General features: G+C 54.1%; 1 protein-coding gene across 1 annotated transcript; it reads right to left on the bottom strand.

Moving 5' to 3' along the window:
• Positions 1-4,867: 4,867 nt before the first annotated feature.
• Positions 4,868-10,791, bottom strand: TMEM92 (transmembrane protein 92). Its single transcript, XM_054585521.1, has 5 exons — positions 10,708-10,791; positions 7,039-7,064; positions 6,171-6,245; positions 5,817-6,012; positions 4,868-5,597 (listed from the first exon to the last, which is right to left on the bottom strand). Exons 1-5 carry the CDS (start codon positions 10,774-10,776, stop codon positions 5,484-5,486), a joined length of 480 nt encoding a protein of 159 aa, XP_054441496.1. The 5' UTR covers positions 10,777-10,791; the 3' UTR covers positions 4,868-5,483.
• Between the last annotated feature and the right edge of the window lie 3,928 nt (positions 10,792-14,719).

The following is a 14,719-nucleotide window of genomic DNA, read 5'->3' as shown; positions in this document are numbered from 1 at the left end:
CTTCGCCCAGGAGGTGGCGGCTGGAGTCGGAGCCTGGGAAGGTAGCCCTGTGAAGATCGGGAGAGAAGTGGGTGGGGGAATGGGGGAGGAGGGAGGTTTCCAAGCGAAAACCCATCAAAGGCTCTGAGCCAGACTGACTTGGGACAGCCAAGGCTCGGAGGACAGGACAGCGCAGCTGGAATGCAGTGAGAAGGGAGGAGGCGAGGGGCGCTGCACCTTGTAAGTCCTGAAGGCCATAGTCAGGGGCTCGGAGTTTATTAAAAGTGCAATGAGCAACCATCTGAGACCGTTAAGCAGGGGAATGACACGTATTATTTACGCTTTAGAGGAGTGGTTTTCAACCTTTCTCATCTCATGGCACACATAAACGAATTACTAAAATTCTGTGGCACACCAAAAAATACTTTTTTTTTTTTTTTTTTTTTTTTGCCAATCTGACAAGAAATAGGTATGTATAATTTTAGTTCATTCACACTGGATGGCTATTGTTGGGTTGGTTGTTGTCATTTTTTTTCACTCGATAGTCTAAGGGAAAAGAGGTCAGTGCGCCTGACTAAACAGTCAGGTATTGCATATTTAAAAAAATCGGGCGGCCCACCAGTGTGCCTCTTGCAGCGCACTGATTGAATGAATGTGTGCTTTAGAGAAACCTCCCTGGCTGCAGTACGTAGGATGAACTGCAGGGGGCAGGATGAGACAAGCGTGGAGACAGGAAACCAGTCAGGATGTCTTTAGGAGAGCCTGGACTTCATGGTGACTTGGTCTAGGGCTGTAACTGTGAAATGGTGAAAAGTGGACCTGAGTATTTTAGAGGCAGCGTGAGGAGGTGAGGGAAAGAGAGGAATTAGAGTAACTTGGTTTTTTTGGCCAGAACAGCTGGCTGGCTGGTGGTGCCATTTATTTATGATGTGTCAACTTGGGAAGGGCTGGATTTGGAGTGGGGTGGAGGGAAATTAGACCTAGTTTTGGCTGTGAAGTGCTCATTAGGCATCCAAGTGGAGGTGATAGGTAGTTAAGTAGAAGTTAAATATATAAGTCTGGAGATCAAGGGAGAAATCTTGGACAGAGATAAAGATTTGCGATGATCCATGAAGCCACAGAACAGGATGGGACCCACAGTGGGGAGTGAATGAACACACAGACAAGAGGCCCAAAGACAAAACCTCCAGGGCAACTATCATTTCGAGATCGTGAAGGAGGAGGGGAGAGGGAAGGAGCCTGAGGAGGAGCAGCCCATGGGTAAGAGGAAAACTGGGGAAGTCCACAAAAGAGTTTTTCATGAAGGAGGCAGGAGCCAAGTATGTCAAATGCCACCGAGAGGCAGTAAAGGAGCCTAGAGAGTTGAGCTTTGGCTTCAGCAGGATGTAAGTCACTGGCGATATAGGCAAGAGCCAATTCACAGAATGACGGGGACAAAGAGCCAACTGGAGCTGGGTGGAGTAAGGCTGGGGAGGAGGAAGTAGAACGGCACACGCTGCGGCACTGGGAGTGTCTTGGGAGGTCCTCTCTAAGATGGGTGGTGAGACTCACTTACGTACAGATCCTGTGGTAAAGGCCCAGTAATGAGGGAAAATGGCTGATACAGGAGTAGCTATAGGAGGGAGGCCTTCACAGGGCCCGAGGGATGGAGTCCGGTTGGTAGTGTGGGATGTGGCTCCCACTGTAACCAGAGGTGGGGGCCAGGGGAGATTGGGTGGTTCTCTTGTGATTACATACGTTTTTCCTCTGACTTGTGTGGTGCCATCTCTGGCTGAGATGGAGGCAGGGACGGTGGGAGACTCAAAGAGAGTAGAAGGCGTGATTAGTCTCCCTCCAGAGGAAAGAAGCCAAGCCTCTAAGGTGTGATGGGGGCGGGGGCGGGGGCCTGCTTGAGATTCAGTTTTACTTTTGAAGTGCGTTCAATCGCACAGGTGTACTGGCTCTTGAGCAAAAGTTGATTTCAACCAGAGTTTGGGTTTTTGCCAGGTGAGTATGGTGGATGGAGAAACGGGTAAAGGAGTTAGATACATCAGACAGGGCGGGGGTGGGGAGAGGGTGGGCCGTGATTAGCGGGCTGGGTCAAGGACTCCAAGCTGGAGAAAGAGGAAGGTGGTGAGGACAAGGCTGGCGGGGCTGAGAGGCTGAGGAGCTAAGGCCAGTGGCTTGGAGGTCTCGGGGGGCTCAGGGATTGCTAGCGTGGGACTAATATAGCTCTGGAGCAGAGGAGTAGGAGGGGCTGGCCAGGGCGGTTTGCACTTATCAGGATGACAAGAGCAGGTCTACCCATTGGGAAGTATGGGTGAGGCAGAGCGGATGCACTCTCTGGCCTCCTTTGCCCCTCCCATCTTGGGAAACTGGAGAGCTACAGCTTAACTGAGCTGGAAGGGGTAACCCTCTCCATTGCAGGAACGGGAAAACCGAGACCAGGAAATATGCTGGGTGCAGAATCTGAAATGCTGGAATTCCAGCTGAAATGCTGGAAGCTGGAGTGCTGAAACTCAGTCCCAGGATGGGGTGGGTTCCTGCTGGTGCCGCCCCAACTCCCCCCACCCCGACCCCCTGCAGCAGAGCTCTGTTCTCCCTTCCTCCCTCCCTCTCTCCCTCCGACCCTGGAACATAAGGTCCTCCCCCAGCACCCCAGCATGCCCTCCCCCCTCACAGTTTTTCTTGCACCCCCTAGTCCCCTGCAGACAGAAGTTCAAGTCCACAGCCACAGGGAGCACCCTCTTGGTGTTAACCAAGCTATATCTTTGCAAATGTCTGACAGCAGATCTTCATGTTTATTCCTTCACTCACTCAAGTAATCATTCTTTTGTCCAAAGTGATTTCATCTTTTATTATTCATTCATTGCATTTGAGCTGCTAAACTAAGCCAGAGGAGTGAATTCTGAGTCACTATGAAATCGCTTATCCACCAAACCAACCAGCCAGATGTCCTTTACACACTGAGTGCCGGTCACAGGCCTGTATAGGTTTCGCGTACGGGCACCATGTGTCCTCACATTTCTGGAGAGGTCCAGGCTTTCCTCTATCAACTGTGGATCCATTCTGTGTCACATATTTGTCATGTGTGTCATGTCTGAGTTCTTCCAGCTTCTTACTCATCGCAGGGCTGATAATACATGAATTGCCATCGATCGAAGTTCACAAAATGAGTTTTTATTAACTTCTAAAGCTGCCTGTGTTTTCCATTAAAGAAATCCTTTTTTAAATGTGCAAAAGCCATGCTTGCTCATGGTAAGAACATAAACAATGACAAAACACACTTCCTTTCCTCCATTCCAGTGTCAGCCACTGTAGAAAGTGGGCAAGTGTGGTTTCGTTTATATCCTTCTAGATCTTTCCTACACATTTGCAAAGTAAATACATATAATACATATGATGTAGTAGGTGTTTATTATTCTGCAACTTGCCTTTTCTCTGTAATAAAAGACAAAGGACATGGTGCCAGGTAGGTGTTTCTGATCCACTTCTTCGTTTTAAGGGCTGGAGAGCATTCACAATACAGATGAGCCTGGTGTAGCTGACAGGTTCCTGTCAATGGATGCTGACCCCCGGCTAGAATGCTGTGATGGGCTTCTCTTCTAGCTCTTTTGTGTGTGAGCATTTCTGAAGGATTTTCTTAGACGTGGAATTGCTGGGCCACATGTATTTAAAATTTTAATGAATACCCAATGCCAGGCATGTGCCAGACCCATAGTAGGATCTTTGAAAACATCTGTGGCATGAACGGATACTGCCAGATGGCCCTCCAGGAAGGTCACACTAGTCCACTGCTACCACTGCTGCGGGGAGGATTTAAAGGCCCCGTGTCAGCCTCGCTGAAAAGAAGGCAGAGTGTGAAAGCTGAGGACGGAGTCCTCCAAAGCCCAGCTTACGGCGCGCCCACTGGGGTCAGAGTTCACTACAGCAAGGGCCGCGTCTCTCTCAGGCTTCCGTCATTGGAGCTAGCCAGGTTTACACAAAGCACCCACATGCCCTCCTTCTGATCCCCTGATGCATCCCTCAAACTTTTATGACTGGACTCATTCTCCTACTATCAACTCTGTTGTCTGCAACCGCAGTGCTCCCTCTGGGCCCCGTCTCAGCAGGAACCCTTGGCCAGACAACCCCGGTTCCTGGCCTTTTAGGGACTGGCTGTGCCATCCCTCGCCCCTGCCACTTGCCTGGGCCCTCATCCCCAAGGCTGGCTATTACTAGGAGAGGCCTGCACAATGCCGTCCCAGCCAGAGTGCAGGGCCCGGCCTACCTCCAGTCCTCCCGGGAGCTTTGGTCAGCGCTGCTGCTGTGCCGCTGCCTGCTGACGAAGGCCAGCATGCACGGGCTGCAGGGGAGCTGTGGGTCGGTGTGCAAAGGGGGAGTCCAGCCTGAGCCCCAAGGCACGGGCTGGCAGCAGGCAGGGGGCAGGGGGGTCTCTCTCTCTCTGCATGCGCCATGCCAGGCTCCCAGCTCCTCAGTTCTGCCACAGGCTCCCTGGGACTGAGGCCCTGGGCAGATCCTGCTGCAATGCTGACAGCTCCTTTCCTCGTAGGGCTTAATCCAGCAGCAGGGTTAAGCAGGGGACTGTGTGGGTGGAGCCAGTGGTGGAGCCCAGGAACTGCCCCGGACTGGAAGAAAAGGGCGGATCTGCCCTCTCGTTCCTCCAGGAGATTCCAGGGTGGGGCTGATCCGGGTCTCCAGGAGTTCAGCCCTGCAGCAGGCCAGCCTCCCACTCCCCGCCCCTAGGGTGAGTCGGGAACTGAGCTGTCTCCCCAGGGCAGCAGCAGGAGGACGGGGTGCAGAAGCACACATTGGTCACTCCCACCCCATCCCTTGTTCCCTGCCTAGGCTCTTTAGCACCCAGAGACTGCAAGGAATGGAAGGTCAAATCATCTGTAAAGATCTTCTCTCAGAGGGTGGCCCGCAGATGTTCTGTCTTCTCAGGCTCCTGTGTCCCTGGTGATGACTTCCTCCCCTGCCGGCCGGCCCTCCCCATCCCCAGGCTCACCTCCCCACAGAGCAAGACTCTCAGCAGCAATCAGCTAATTTAGTGAGTACACACATTGCGGGGGTAGGGTAGGGTAGTATGGGGCCTTCTCTATTCAGGGAAAGCCGGAGAGAGCTCGGAGCTCATGCAGTCCGATCTCCCACGGCACAGCAGCACCCTTCCCCTCTCAGAGCTGGCTGTCCAGTCGAGATTTGTATGCCTCCAGGTATGGGGCTCTCTCTACCCCTCAGAGTAGCCCATTCTACTGTCCATCAACTCCAACTGTTGACGTTTTCCTCCTGGCAGCCTCTAACTTGGGTTGGGGAGGAGGGGTAGACAGGCACTATCACTCCAGCCCAGTCCTTGGGACAAAGACAGTTGGTGTGGACGGGGCAGAAAACACAATAAGTTAAACCCAAGAAAGGCCAGAAACATAGCCGGATGGGCAGGGGCATTTCAGGGGCCCCAGCTGTCTCTGGTTTGATCCGGAATGTGTGAGGGAGAAGGTGGTTGAGGCAGATTCCAGGTAGGAGGTGGCTCAGAAGGCTGGGTTGTCGATGCCCCTGGGGACCCCAGAATGTTCTTCAGGCCTGATGCTGTAGGGAGGGGGCGGACCCATGGGGGGCAGGCCCAGGACAGGCTTCAGAATAATCTGCGGGGAAAAGAGGGGACAAAGAGTCTCTTTAGGGCCTGGCACCGGCCACTGCCACCCACCTGCTGGCGGTGCACCAGGGAAAGGGGCGAGCCACTGCGGCTGCCGAGCCTTCCGCAGGGGAAGGGGGCACTCCGCTCTCACCGCTGCTCTAAAAATCGATACAATAAGGAGGCACCGAAGGCCAAGGAGCAGGGCAGGGTTTGGAGAGACACCCACCTCGTTGTAGGGGGGTGGGGGCGCAGAGGAGGACACGATGATACTCTCTGCAGGGACAGTGGGGGGCTGTTGCGGGGGTGCCATGGGAGCCATCCGGGGGTGCTGTTCCTGCTCTCCGCAGTTGCAACAGAAGCGCCTTGCCAGGCCACAGATGCACAGGATGGGCACCAAGATCAGGAAGATGATGATGAAGGTCCTGGGGGAGGAACCACCAGCCTCAGTCTCCAGGCCACCCCCACCGCACCTCCCTCCCTTCCCAGACACACACCCACCCCAGGGCAGGAGGTCCAGTCTGTCCTGTGTGCACCAGGCTCCTCGGAGGGCTGTGCCCAGAGGAGCTGGCCCTGGGCTCACCTCAAGGGGCCCGAGAAGAACTCATAATCCTGGCAGCAGCTGTCGCCGCAGCATTTGAATCCTTTGGGGCAGCTGCTGTGGGTGGGGGCAGAGAGAGGCCGTTGTCACCAAGGCGGGGAGGCAGGACGCCAGCTTCCCCAAAATGCACCCATACCCTTAGGGTATGAGCTGTGACCCTGTGGGGTGAGGGTAGGGACCCACTCTGGGCTTAATGGGAGGAAGCTGGGGCTGGGATCGGAACCCGGGTTCCAGGTGCATCTCTCTGCTGGCCTTGTGCACTTGTGCCAAGTTATGCTCCTTATGGGCCTCACTTCCCTCATCTACACAAGGGGAGGTGTGGGGATTGGGTGTGGTGGTGGAGAGAGGGGGAGTAGGAGGTGTCCAGGGGCTCCCTGAGGCGGAGCGAGCCCTTGCTGGGGCCCAGAGAGCAGCGGAGGAGGAGAGGGTGTCCCTGGTACATCCAGTGCCGACTTGGTGGAAACACTCTTCTGCCCATAGACCAGCCCTCAGCCCCTCCTCACTGTGCTCAGGCTTCCTGGCATTTATGCATTACGGTGGCACACTGATCGCCCCCTCGCCCAGGGTCACCCAGAGTCGTCTCAGAGGGGAGGTGGCCTGAGACTGCAGTAAAAAGGAAGGGGTTTAGGCTTGGGAAGGACCACAGGTGTGAAACGCCCCCTGGGGTGACTGGTGGGGAGCAGTGTGAGGGGGCAGGGTCTCCTCTGGGGGGGAGGGGAGGCTGGTTTCTGGCTGGAAGGGGAGCAGGGGAGGATGATGGATGGGGTGCTCCCACCCAGGAAGGCAGGCAGGGCAGGTTTGGGGTGTCTCCTCCCCTACTGGGGAGTTGTAGCTCAAACCCCAGACTTACAAGAAGACGCCACATACGGCTGCAGCCTGTGGAAGAAAAGAAGCAGAGGTTAGGGGTCATAAACTCAGAAGCTGCCCAGGTACCTGGCAGCAGCTGGATCCCCAAAGGATCAGCATCTTCCCCCAAGCCTGCTCTCCCCCTCCCCCCGCCATGTTCCCCAGGACAGTGGTGGGAGCCCTGGCTGCCACCGGCGAGGCCCCCAGCTCTCCTTCCTCTCCCTACCACACCCCCCACACATTTACCCCTCCCCAGGTCTGCAAGCTCCTGCCTCTGATGTCTACAGTCCAGGCTGCCAGCAGCTCTCCTGCTGCCCACTGGAGTGGCTCCCACACTGCGGACAAGTTTCTGTCCACAAAAATCTGATCAGCTGCATCCTTGCTGGAAGCCCCTGTCAGGGGCTCCCTGGGCCCTGGCCCCCCGTGACCAGCTTTAGCCCCGCTACCTTCTCTTGTACACACACTTGCTGGGAGTTTCCTAAACATACCTGGTTGTTTTACACCTACATGCAGGGGCACGCCCTCTTCCCCATGCCTTCCTGGTCTGCTGAACCCTGTTGGTGCTTCAGATCCCTGCCTGGTGGGGGTAGGGGGGGTGGTGGCGTAGGGTGGGGGCTGTGGTCCTCCCCCTTTGAAGCTGCCCTGACCCTCCTCTCCGGAACCAGCTCCTCTCTCCCCACCTCTTCCGCACTAGTTCTGCAGGGCATCCAGGGTATCTGTCCAGAATTTCACCCAATTAATAGCAATTATGCGTGTAAGCCTTGCTTGGAACATTTCCCCCCAGGTATCTGCTAAGCTGGCTTCAGCACCTTCCTCTCTGACCACTCCCCTTCCCCTCACTGTGCTTAATTTTTCTGCATAGTTCTTATCAACATCTAACATACTACATATTTTTCTTTAGTTTGTTAATTATGTGTTTCCTAGGTGGAGAGTAAATGCCACAGGGCAGGGATTTTGGTCTGTTTCATTACTGTTGAAAACTCAACAATATGGGCAGAATGAATGAAAGAGCCTTCATTGAATTATCGATTGCCTGGTTTCATTTCTTCCGGTCGCTCCCAGACCCGGTTTGGGGGAGAATGAGGGGGTGGGGACACAGTGGAGAATGGGAGGTTATCTGGGACCGCAGCTTCCCGGGGACAAACCACTGGGACTCAAGAAGAAGAAGCTAACTTTGGTCAGGCCACCCTATCTTTATACCTTTTCTTGAACATTTCAGTAACATTTTAACTGCTAATGGCAACAGCAAAGCTAAGAATACCATTGATAACCAGTAATAGTTGCTCTGGTTCCCCCTTTCTGTATTCAGTCCCATGTAAGTACCAGCTTCTCACAAGCCCCGGATGGTGGGGACTGGAGCGGCGAGGCATCCCTAGGGCAAGTGGGCCCAGAGAGGGTAAGGGCCACACAGCATGGAGAGGCCACTGCAGAGTTGGGAACAGACCAAGGGCACTCAGTGGCAGCTCCTTCCCCTTCGGATACCAGGCCCTGTCCCTCCTCCCTCTCCTGGCCCCCAGCTAAGCAGGACAAGTATGAACAGCTTAAATTAATTTGTCCTGAGTTCCTGTGTGGGAGGGGTAGGAGATCGTCTCCCAGATTCTCTTCCCCCATTATACCAGGGGTGGTCTCATCTGAGGGGGTCCAGAGCCTGAGTCTGATCAAGTATCAGGATGATCTTGGGGAACCTCAGCTTACATCATGTGCTACATAACTACATTTTGGTCAATGACAGACCGCATATATACTGGTGGTTCATTAAGATTGTAAGGGAGCTGAAACATTCCTGTTGCCTAGTGACATCATTGTCATCGTAACAGCACAATGCATTTACTCACATGTTTGAGGAGACGCTCGTGTAAACAAACCTACTGTGTTGCCATTCGTGTAAAGATATAGCACATGCCATCATGTACAGTGCATGATACTTGATAATCACAAAAAACGGACTATGTCACTAATAATTACTATACTATACTCTTTATCATTAGAGTGCACTTTCTATTTATAAAAGTTTGCTGTAAAACAGTAGCCATATTACACCAGAGCAGCCTCCTTACATCTAGCGTTTACTGAGCTTCTTTTTAAATCCTCACTCGAGAATGTGTTCATGGATTTTAGAGACAGAGGAAGGGAGAGAGAGAAAAACATTGATGTGACAGAGAAACATCCATTGGTTGCCCTCCACACCTGCCCAACTAGGGATGGAACCCACAACCTTTTGCTGTCTGGGATGATGCTCCAACCCACCAAGCCACCTGGCCGGGAGCCTGAGACTCTTGAATGAATCATTTTCTCTTGTGCTTGATTTAATCTCATATAGTTTTAGGAATTTAGTGTAGCTTAAGTGTAGAGTGTATAAAGTCCACAGTAGTGTCCTGGGCCTTCACATTCACTCACTGCTGACTCACTGACTCACTCAGAGCACCTTCCAGGCCTGTAAGCTCCATTCATGGTAAGTGCCCTACACAGATGTACCATTTTTTCAATGGTTTATATTGTATTTTGACTGTATCCTTTCTATGTTTAGATACACAGACACTTACCATTTATTACAGTTGTCCGCAGGATTCATTACAGTCACATGCTGTACAGGCTTATAGCCGAGGAGCGATAGGCTGTACCACAGAGCCTTAGGTGTGCAGTAGGCTAGACCATCTCGGTTTGCGTAGGTGCACTCGGTGATGTTCCCACAATAAAATCACCTAACAATGCATTTCTGAGAACGCACACCCGTTGTTAATCAGAGCATAGCTGTGCACTGTATTTACAGGTGAACTGGGGACATCAGCCGTGCCTGCGCCCTGGAGATGTTGGGAGGAACTGACGAGGAGAGGATGCTCTGTCTAGCGAAGGCACACACTGGTGCCTAGTGATTGAGGAGGACCAGGGCTTCAGGGGCAAAGCGGCCTTGAGGGTCAGCCCAGTCGTGCCAACGTGCCCTGCTCTGGGAAGCCAGCCTGGCACTTCCCTTGGATCTTCAGCAGAAGTTATAAAGCTCTTCTAGACTCACATCGGTTTCCAGGATGATCTCCTGGCCCAGGACTGGATAGAAACCCCCCCATCACTGGAGTGTGAGGGATGAGGGCATGCCTGTCCACTCTCAGAATCCCAAATTTCAGAGGTCACCCCAGCCTTGGGTCAAGCAGCCGGATCAAATCCTACCAGCGGCTCGAAGCCCAGCCCTGTTCCTAGAAAGGAATTAAGGAACCTCCTCTCCCCTAGGACAAGAGCAAATAAATGATCCAGAGAAGGCCAGGGTTTCCCCAAGGTCATCCAGCACTGGGGGAACAGAGCCGGGGAGGCAGGTTGGCCTGGCCTCCAGACCACAGTCCCAGACACTTCCCGCTCCTGACACTGCGGGAAGAAGCGGGAAGGACTATCCAACGCGGGTCAAAGTCCCCACTCACAGACAGGCGCTAGGTGTCAGATGCTGGTGGGCAAGGGCCAGGACACGGGTCCCCCAAGGTGAAGGAACCCCGGTCTTTTCAGGGCCTCCCTCCGCTGCCCCCTCCTTCACCTCCCCCCGGAAAAATGAGAAAGGAGGTGGCTAACAACATGTAGTCACGAGGAAATCCTAACAATGTAAAGGTGGTGACCCGGCTCTAGACGCAGGCCCCAGACCCACAAGGGTCCGGCCCTGAAAGTTCTATAGCTTTACCTCCCAAGCGCTCACCTGTTGGAGGCCGGCCAGCAGGCCGAGCAGCAAGGTGGGGACGAGGCCGAGGACCCAGGCGTGGGACATCCTGGCGTGGGGGCCACTGAGCTTCCTTGTGTAAGGGGAGGAGGGGAAAGGCGGGGGAGGCGGGGCCGCGACCTCTCCCTCGTCGCTCCACCTATGGGGTCCCGCCTCGAGATGGGGGCGGAGCTTCTGCACGGGATGGGCTGGACTTGGGGTAGGGAGGAGTCGGCAAGGAAAGGGGAAGCAGCCCGGGTTGGTTGGTGTTAATTGTGAAGTAGAAGAGATTAATTGAAAAAAATTGTGCGGTCAATTCAAGACTGCTAAGCTACCCCTCCCCAACCCCCAACGACTGCTCCTGCCCTAACTGGCCCCAGGCTTAAGGGAGGGGGTGCAGTGCTTGGCGGGGGAAGAGGGGGACGCAGACTGAGGGAGCCGGGCCACTGGGAGTCGCTTCCCACTCGGCCTTTTTGGGCGGGGGCAGGGCAGAGGTTGAGGGGAGAAGGCTCTGGAGTGGATTGAGGGGACTGTATAGGGAGAGGTGTCACCACTCGACCGCAACCCCGTCCCCCACCCCCCCAAAAAAGGGAAGCGTGGCCTCGTTGATTTCGGGGGAAGGAAAAGGACCAGGAACACAGTCCTGGTACAACCCTGTCCCTCCATCTCCCTTGAAATTCTGGGAGGAGGTGTCTGGACACATCCTCCTTTTGACTACAGGGGCAATTAAGGAACCAGGGCTCAGAGATGTGCCCCGGGGTCCGAAGTGGGGCTGAGCCACAGCCCAGCGAGGTTCCGCGCGGGCGAGCAGTTCCCTTCGAGTTCCTGGAAAGACCCCGCGCAGGCGGTCCCAGCCTGGAGGGGCGGGATTCCCACCCTTGGCGGCCGCGCCCCAGTCCTCTAGGCGTGCTGTGCTTCCCGGATTCGGCCGGCAGGTGGCAGCATCGCTCAACCAGGGCTTTCCCCGGAGCGAGGGGACGCCAAGCTGGGACCAGGGACCTGGGACCTGCGGCTGGGTTTCCCAAGCTCCCTGCCGGGGGAGCTGACTGGTGGGCGGGGTGGGAGGCCGTCACGAAGGGTGATAGGCGCAGAATGAGAACAAGACGCCCAAACATGGATGAGGCAAGTGGAGACACTGCCGGAGCTGGAGAGATGGAGCCCCGACGCCTGGGGAGAGAGCGCAATGGAGATGATGGGTGGGTGCCGCTCCTTGGCCTGGGAAAGCGGGGGAGAGTTCCAGCAGATGCTCAGTCCTTAGGTTATCAGACGTCTTCTGCTGTGTCTCAAATCTGACTTTGCCACTGGAAAATATCCCCACGTTAATAGGAAAGAACAGCTGGTCTCTGGCCCCTTTTTCTTGTTCTCTCACCACTTTATCTCTGTTTCTCATCTTTTCCAGTCCTGTTATCTCTGTTCTATGTTAAACTTTTTCTTGCCTCCTCTCCATTACTTCCCGTCCATTTTCCTGTTTCAGTTTCTCCCTATCACTTTCTCCACTCTGTTTCTCTCCCTTTCGCTGTGTTCCTCTGTTTCCCATCTGTTTCTTTCTTCTGTTTATTGTTTGTCGCAGTTGAGGAGTCCGGTTTTCTCTGTTTCCATTTGTTTTCTTGTGTCTATATGAGTTTTTCTCATCAACTTCTTGGTCTCTCTCTCTCACCCAGTATCTCTCTCCCTGGTCTCTCCGTCCCACCCCTTTCCCTGTCTTTGTTTCTCACCATCTCTTGGCCCTTTTGGCCCCTAAGGACAGAATCTGCAAGTCTCCTGATCCAAGGGAAATTGGGGTCTGGCCCTAGAGAATGACCTCTCTATTCGAGTTTCCTGGTGACACTGAGATTGGAGAAGGGAGTGTGCAATGGTTGGGGGACACCTCTTCCCTCAAGCCCCTGCACTTGGCTCTGGACCCAGCCTGCCCCTCAGCCAAGGGGGACCTGGTCCAGAGTGCTGGAGTCCTCTCCTATCAGTGCCCAATCTGCTGCCTCCTTGGTGAAGTCATTGCAAACTTGGACTTCCAAGGCCCTCCCATCCTTGCCCTGGCCTCGTGGTGTCACCGCTCAAAGCCTGGTGAGGAGCTCACCTCTACCACACCCACTGCCACTGTGCCCAGGCCTAGAGCCCCACAGAGGTTGGCCCTTACAGGAGAGGGAGATGGGTGAGTTAGGGGAAGAGGATATCTGGGGAGTGACATGGGGGTGCTGGGGAAGGCATGGAGGAGATTGAGGGGTAGACCTCAGAGGCTGGGAAGGCTGGGGAGAAGGGACCAGGCAGGCACTGGTGCCCTGGGGGTGAGCAGAAGGGCAGGAGCTGGCATGGTTCCCCTCTGGCTCTCTGGCACACACCTGACACAGATCTAAGGTTGCCAGGCAAAATACAGGACACCCAGTTACATTTGAATTTCACACAAACAATGAATAATATTTTTAGCATGAATGTGTCCCATGCAAAATTTGAGGCATATTTACACTAAAATGTATTTGTTGTTTACCTAAAATTTTGATTTAATTAGGTGTCCTGTATTTTTATTTGTTAAGTCTGGCAAGGTTACCCATGTCCCTGAAACGTCATAGAACAGATATTTGAGAATAACTATTCCATCCACTGGCCCACATCTCCCCAATGGGAAAGCAAGGCTCATGGGGCAGAGCCCAAAGGGCCTCTGGAACTTGCCTCTGGGTCCCCAGTGTTTTTTCATGACACCGAACTGCCCTTCTATACTCCTCCTGCAGAAGGGGATGGGGGAGGGGCCTGGAGGCGGGTGGTCTCAGCCCAGGCCAAGAACACTGAGCTCTGTTGTCAGCATCCATCATGGCTCCCAGGGCCCCAGCATTCTTAATGGGTGAGGTCGGGTGGGGGTGGAGGCACAGTGGGGCCCCAGGCTGAGCAGACAGACAGGGTGCTGTTCTTGTGTAAAGGCAGGAGGGTCCTGGACAGAGCCAACATCTACTGTTCAATACTTCATCTGGCACTGGGAGAGAAGTGCATGCATGCATGCATGTGCATGTGCGTGCTTGGACATGCAGGGGACAGGGAGGCCCGGAGACCTCATGCAGTCAGTGGGTCCCTCTAGATGCAACACTGAATTCCATCTGGGGTTTCCCAAGAGCAGCAAAGTCCAAATGTCTTCATACTCACCACCTCCCCAGCCCTTTCACTAAAGAACAAGCTGATTGTGCATCCGTCAAGGGCCCAGCTGGAAGGGCCTGGGAGGTCAGCTAGTCTACCAGCCCCTTCTCAAAGAAGCAAACTAGAGCTCAGAGGAGTAGGAAGGCCAAGTCACAGGGGACATTGGGCTGAGTCAGGATTGAGTCAGGATCAGAACCACACAGGTCTTGAGACCTCACACCCAGAGGCAGCCTCACAGGACAGCGGCTGCTCTGGATGGAGGAGTCCTCACTGGGGGCCTGGTGCAGCCTGACAAGCCCAGCCCGGGCCCTACATGGGGGGAAAGAGCCAGGCTAAGTTCTATTCCTCTCAGCCTCCCTTCCTCTCATACTGTGGTAGACACTGATATCCATATAGACATATGGCTCTGGGCTTGGATCTTTTCAAAGTCCACAGAACATTCTGTTCTAGCCCAGCTCTGCCTGAAGGAGAGTATTCTGTTGTGTTGGTAAGTGTGCCGTGGTGTGCTGTGTGACCTTAGTCAAGAAACTACACTTCCCTGTGCCTCTCTAAACTCATCTGTGAAGGTAGGGAGGGTGGATAACCTACTTTATCACCTAGGGTCATTATGGGAATGAAATACACCCCTCAGTGTCTGGAATACGGTCATGGTAAATAAATACTAGTTTAATAATAACATACAATAAATGTTTCATTCCTGGCATAACTAAGACCCAAAGCTCCTTCTCTTCATTTCACCTAGACGCAGGAGTGAGGTGACATGGAATTAAGGGTGCTTTCCATCAGAATACTGGCTCGCTAGCCCCGTCTGCTGTACATTCTGTGCTCTGCACCCATTAAGGGCCAGGTCAGAGAGGACCGGCGACCTGCTTACCTCAGGTGGTGACTCTGG

This window comes from Pteronotus mesoamericanus, unplaced genomic scaffold (genome assembly GCF_021234165.1).
Source record: "Pteronotus mesoamericanus isolate MK-2021 breed Mesoamerican mustached bat unplaced genomic scaffold, CSHL_Meso_final contig_84, whole genome shotgun sequence".
Classification (NCBI taxonomy): domain Eukaryota; kingdom Metazoa; phylum Chordata; class Mammalia; order Chiroptera; family Mormoopidae; genus Pteronotus; species Pteronotus mesoamericanus.
Note: the sequence above shows the minus strand (reverse complement) of the source record. Positions and strands in the feature narration are given on the sequence as shown.

Bases quoted from the DNA above. Each gene is read 5' to 3' on its own strand.
- TMEM92 (XM_054585521.1), bottom strand. From the start codon at position 10,776: ATGTCCCACGCCTGGGTCCTCGGCCTCGTCCCCACCTTGCTGCTCGGC. The intron at 7,065-10,707 runs GTGAGCGCTTGG...TTTCTTCCACAG, and splicing joins TGCTGGCCGGCCTCCAACAG to GCTGCAGCCGTATGTGGCGT. The intron at 6,013-6,170 runs GTGAGCCCAGGG...TTCCTCCCCCAG, and splicing joins TTCTTCTCGGGCCCCTTGAG to GACCTTCATCATCATCTTCC.